At 39.9% G+C, this 5,936-nt stretch overlaps 1 protein-coding gene across 1 annotated transcript in view; it reads left to right on the top strand.

Moving 5' to 3' along the window:
* Positions 1–4,053, top strand: part of LOC103805516 (pantetheinase-like) — a gene marked incomplete at its 5' end in the record, with an annotated part of 5,633 nt that extends 1,580 nt beyond the window's left edge. Inside the window, 4 exons of the mRNA XM_009078167.1 lie at positions 5–296; positions 1,415–1,788; positions 3,513–3,683; positions 3,925–4,053. Coding sequence (XP_009076415.1) covers positions 5–296; positions 1,415–1,788; positions 3,513–3,683; positions 3,925–4,053 — 966 coding nt within the window. The remainder of the gene's footprint in view (positions 1–4; positions 297–1,414; positions 1,789–3,512; positions 3,684–3,924) is intronic.
* Positions 4,054–5,936: the final 1,883 nt, after the last annotated feature.

The raw sequence follows: 5,936 nt of genomic DNA, 5'->3' as shown, positions 1-5,936 counted from the left end.
ACAGTATAATCTCTTTATGGTAGAAAATCAGTTTAATTACCCAAAAGAGCCAGAAGCTGTCACCTTTGAGACTCCCTTTGGGAAATTTGGCATCTTCACTTGCTTCGACATCCTTTTCCATGAGCCTGCTGTGGTCCTGGTGAGCAAGATGCAGGTGGACACTGTGCTGTTCCCAACAGCTTGGATGAATGTCCTGCCTTTTCTGACTGCAGTTGAGTTTCACTCTGCCTGGGCTATGGGCATGGGTGTCAACTTCCTAGCTGCCAATAGTCACAACATCAGCTTGGCAATGACAGGTAATTTAATTCTCACTTTGCTTGAAAAGTCTTTATAACTGTGACTCTCTATTCCCTGTTCTGCAAGGTGACTTTGCAAAGGAATATAATGCATTTATCTTGAAGTCAAAGAGTCTAGTCACCAAATTTTAAAGCCGACTGATCCTGTTCCTATTGGTGCTTTACAAGGCACAGCAAAACCTGTAGTATTTTCTCTGCCCTCACACTTAGGATTTTTCTTTTTCTCTTTTTAATGCCTCTAAACAAGTAGTATGTTACTGCCCCTTCTGCCTTAATAGAAATTTTGACACTTAGCCTCTTTTCCTCTCCACTTCTAAGTCTGTGATTGAATGCCAAACTGTAAACTGCATACATGGCTGCATATTTGTAGCTGTATTTAACATGATTATGGAAAAGTGTTAAAAACAGATTTTCAGACCTATTGCAGTAACACTGCTGAGAAGTTTCTATTTTCTTTAAAGAATGCAGCACTGATTTGGTAGAGCTTAGCTTATAGAATAATATATTTCAGTTAGATCAGTATCTTTACTAAGCAGTGAAACACAATAATGGTGTGGGACTTCTTGTTTGAAATGCCTGACAAGCTTCTGCTTGTTGTCCATTTTATGTGGCTGTTCAGCAGTGATGGATATGACAGATCTTTGATTTCCCTCTGTTGCTTGGTACTGGTCAGGTGTGAATTCCCCATGTGTAATGGGGGCTGGACAGCTGCTCTCTCTTGAGTCCACCAGGACAGGCCTGTGATACTTGCCTGTGTTGTGTTTTGGATCATTGCAGTCTGTAGATGGTTCTTTTACATCAATTAGCTGAGAATAAAGGAATTACCAAGTAATTCTATTGCATACAGGAGAAAAGAGAACTGAGGGGACCAGAAAAATAATCATAACATAACTGAACAAGCATCCTATGCCTTTGGCTACACTGAGGAGACTTCATCCAGAGGAATAAATGCTATTCTTCACCAAAGCTCTGTGTACTAAGCTGCTAATGGTCACCTTTGATGAGTCTAAGATTTATGTAATATTTATAGAATCGTGGATAAGATAGCAGTAGGGCCACTTAAAAGAATAATATGATTCTTTTCATTCTTTGTGGACTGACTGTTGTGCTCTCCTCAGGGAGTGGTATTTATGCACCAGATGGAGCCAGAACATACTCCTACAATATGAAAACTGAGGATGGTCACCTCCTTGTTGCTGAACTAGATGCACACCCTCGTCATTCTTCTGCCTCCCCACCTGCTGTCAGCTGGAGTTCATATGCTTTGAGTATCAAAAGATTCTCACAGAATGACCATGATTTCCCAGGAATTATCTTTCATGATCAGTTCACTTTCACTGAGCTAACTAAGCCTGAGGGGAATCTCACTGTTTGCCAAAAAGACCTCTGCTGTCACTTGAGCTACAAGATGGAAGGGAAACCAGAAGATGAAAGATATGTGCTGGGTGCTTTTGATGGGCTTCATGTTGTTGAAGGGCAATACTATCTGCAGGTAATTCTTTGGAGGGGGCTACTTACTTTAGGAAGCTTCTTTGCAGGGCGAAACCTTCAGCTCTGTCGCAGAAAAAGAAAATACAATGCCTTTCTTGTATGCTGGAGTCCTGGTGATCTGTTTGTTAGCAATGGGAAGGAGTTGCTAAAATGTCCAACCCTACTTACCTTTAAATCCAACAAATGCAGTGAAGAGATCTCTAAACCTCTTTGAAAGTCTCAGAGTGCACTCACTATTTTTTTGGGCGTGCAATATTGGCTAAATTTAGTTCTCTTCTGTGACTATTGTAGTAAGTGTTCTGAATCTCCTTTGTATCTTAATCCATGAGTTAATATTAAAAATCAGATGGTCATAGCTATCTTTGTGAGGTGCTCTGGTAATTTTGAGTCACAGAGATGTTAACCTTTTGTCGTTATCCAAATCATAGCAATGAAGTTTACTGAAATGGCATATGGCTTTTATTGGAAATATACTCTTCCTCTCTTATAATCAAAGGTTTGGGAAGACAGTGAGTTACATCCTGGTGAATTTGCTTAAAGCCGTAGTAGAAAACATTCTCTGCTTTCATAATTAAGTTATTGTGCCAGCAGATTAGAAGTTTTTTTTTTAATTACTTACTTCTGTCTGTCAACATGGCCTTTGCATAACAGCTGGTACAGACTCCAGGATGTGAAGGGAGGTCTTAGCCAGAAAACAGCTCATCTAATGCATTTAGGATGGTAGCTTGAATATATTCAGTTCTTGGTAAGCTTTCTTGGAAAATTTATTTCAGTGATTTTGGAAGCTGCCAGATAGTCTCCACCAGTACTGAAAGTTGAAGACAGAATTTCTACTCTTCCTTTTTGTCTCAGTGTTTTTTGACATTTCCTTAGAATATACTGTTTATTTCTCTGCTTATTTTCATTTCAACATGAAACCATATTTGCTGATGAATAATACTGTTCATATTTGCTAATATGATCCTATCCCTCAACATCTGACACAGATAGAAAAACTCCATCACTTGGCAGCAAAACCAGCCAACATCCTTCCACTCTTGAATTACAGGAGGGCTAGCCTTGTTTCATACTTCCTCATGAAGACCATAAGCATTTATCAGCTGGATAATTAAGGACCAAAAGAAAATATTACATTTACTTTCCTATATTTTCTCTAACTACTAACACAAAACTGTTACAGAAGATGCTAACTTCATCACCTTGACCATGACTTGGACAGGGAACATCAAAATCAGATTTCCCATGGACTACCAGGCCATCTAATCAAGTATCATTAGCAGCATGTACAACTACCAGTAAGAGGACCTGGGTGTACTTTCGCACAACTTCCCCATGAGGAGGACTTTATTTCTTTTGCATAAAATGTCCATTCAGAAACTCATCTTACTAAGTCATGAGGGAAAGGAAACTTCAAATATGAGAACTGGCAATTGAAGAATTAGTGGAAGTGACAGGATTGGGCTTCAGGGATGAAATAAGGTGCTCTGGCAACACTTACATCAGAGATAGTCTATTTATAACTACTAGGGCAATGCAGGTCTGGAATACTCCCAGTCAGACCAAGGGGTGAGAGATTAAGCTACAACTAAAAAGGAGTTATCCTAACATTATGAAAAAGATCCTGTGACTGTCACCTGCTCTGACATACACTAGCTTTGATGACACAAGGCTTTCATACCAGAATGTTTCTGTCTTGCTAAATATGTCATCTTCTCCTCCCTGCAGATATGCACACTGCTCAAATGCAAGAGCACAGACCTGGACACGTGTGGGCAGCCCGTGGAGATGGCTCAGACTGAGTTTGATATGTTCTCCCTCAGCGGCACGTTTGGCACCAACTATGTCTTCCCAGAAGTGTTGTACAGTGGGGTGCAGCTGGCTCCTGGGGAGTTTGAGGTAATGGGATACCCTGGAGCTGTGTCATGCTAGGTCCTCTGCAGGATAGTCATGGAATAAACTGTCTCAAAACATCCAAAGTGAGCTTGCTCATAGTGAATAATCAGATCTATTGAATACCTTTAAATGAAATGCCTAGTTTCAGTAAGAGATGTGGTCTGACATAACTTCTTCCTGTTTTGTCACATTTTTCTGAGCTCTTAGCATGTTCATATGTTCTTCTCTTCCCTTCTTCAATCAGGTGCTGAATGACGGGCGCTTGATAAGTAAAACAAAACCGACAAAACCAATTGTTACAGTGACACTTTTTGGACGGTGGTATGAAAAGGATAATCTGAAACAAGACCCACAACCAACAGCCTTCCCGTGATATTCCATAACTGAAGCTCTACACTGTTAATCTTACGTCCAAATGAGATACAGCATCCTCTACTACAACAATCCCAATTATGTTTCTTATTTCCAGTTGCACAAACTTCTCATCAATGTGCTTTGTTTAGTAATAATGTAGCAATATTATCTTACTACTACCATTTATTGAGAAGTGTCTATTTCTATATCATAAGATTACTAATATTTTATTAGTGCAAAATGGCAGTTGTTTTTCTCTTGTTAGCTAGACTTTTATTTTCCTAAACCTCAGAAGATCTGTATTGTGGGCCAGAGTATACATTCTTATCAAAATAGCATGGCCTATTTTATAATTGCAGATTATTATGGGTCCAGTAAATAAAACAGTGAAAGATGTTATTTGTGGCAGTTCTATATAAATAAAGCTCAGTATTGCTTTGTCTCTGATATATGACTACTTATACTGACCTGTGAAAGTCTGCTCTTTTCCCCCACTTAGACTTTTTTATCCTGTTTGTGTTGCTTTGGTTTTATTGCCTCTATGCTACTGGTGCACATTGTGTGGGACATGTCAGCACAGAATAGTGAATCATAGAGTCTGACAAGAACTCCAGTCAAAGAGCTCATCCTGAAACAAAACCTGCCACCACTTCGTGGTCAGAATGTGACATGAATCATCATTTCTTTGAAATATCTATTGAAACAAAACTTGGGATTGAAACCTCAAATTATTCTGCTTATCCATCTGAACAATAGCTTGATAACACCCGCTGGCCACAATGGATGTTATTCAGTGCTGGAATTGTTTGCAACCAGTAAACAAGTCACAAAGTGACCTGGTGTCACATAGCAGCTCCTCCCTCTCATCTTCACCCTTTCTTACTAGTGTATAACACCAACATATGTGAGTGAAATAAGCCTTGTCTTTTGATCCTTCCTGCTAATGCTGGGTGGTACTGCCCTGAAGATGAAATTGCTGTAGGGATTAGGGGGTTTAAAATTCTACTTCAGACTAACTACTAACTGCACCTGGTGAGAAGGCACTGTTCACATCTTTACTTCTTCTTCTTCACCCTTTCTTACTAGTGTATAACACCAACATATGTGAGTGAAATAAGCCTTGTCTTTTGATCCTTCCTGCTAATGCTGGGTGGTACTGCCCTGAAGATGAAATTGCTGTAGGGATTAGGGGGTTTAAAATTCTACTTCAGACTAACTACTAACTGCACCTGGTGAGAAGGCACTGTTCACATCTTTACTTCTTCTTGTGGTGACTTGACTTGTTGCTGCTGCCGAACCCTAGTGACCTTCTTTCAGCACATCAGTATATAAAGATGTGCATGTTCTGTGGCTGTGTCCTTAAGAGTGATCAGAGAGCTCTCTTAGTCTTGTTACTCCTTCCTTTTCTCCCTACTGTCACCATTCCTGGTCTCACCATGATGCTCTCAATGTCCTCAATCCCATGTAGTTTTCTTATGGAGCTGATGAAATACTGGGAGTGCAAATACTTTCCAAACACCAGCACTGATTGTCTCTGAGGTGCACCATATGATGTTTTTTGTTTCCAAATGTAAATAGATACTCACATGTGACATAACATACTGTCATGCCTCACATAATGACATGTTTATCAAAAGTCCCAAACAATGTACTCTGACTCATGGAAGATCAGCATCACTGCTGCTAGAGCCACATTCTCTTAAAGACGTGTTCACTGTTGGAGTCAGTTACTGACTGATCACAGAGTGATCACAGTCCAGCAAAGGATTATCAAGTGTGTTCCTTTTCCCATGGGTACAAACTTGGTGCAGACACTGTACTTGTCCGCTAGGAACCTAATAGGTGATACCACAACTCTCTCCAGGGAAAGAATCTGGATTTAAGGGAAGTTATGGCACCCAA

The sequence above is a fragment of the Acanthisitta chloris genome, unplaced genomic scaffold (genome assembly GCF_000695815.1).
Source record: "Acanthisitta chloris isolate BGI_N310 unplaced genomic scaffold, ASM69581v1 scaffold37117, whole genome shotgun sequence".
NCBI classification, from domain to species: Eukaryota; Metazoa; Chordata; class Aves; order Passeriformes; family Acanthisittidae; genus Acanthisitta; species Acanthisitta chloris.
This window is presented reverse-complemented; position numbering and strand designations above follow the sequence as displayed.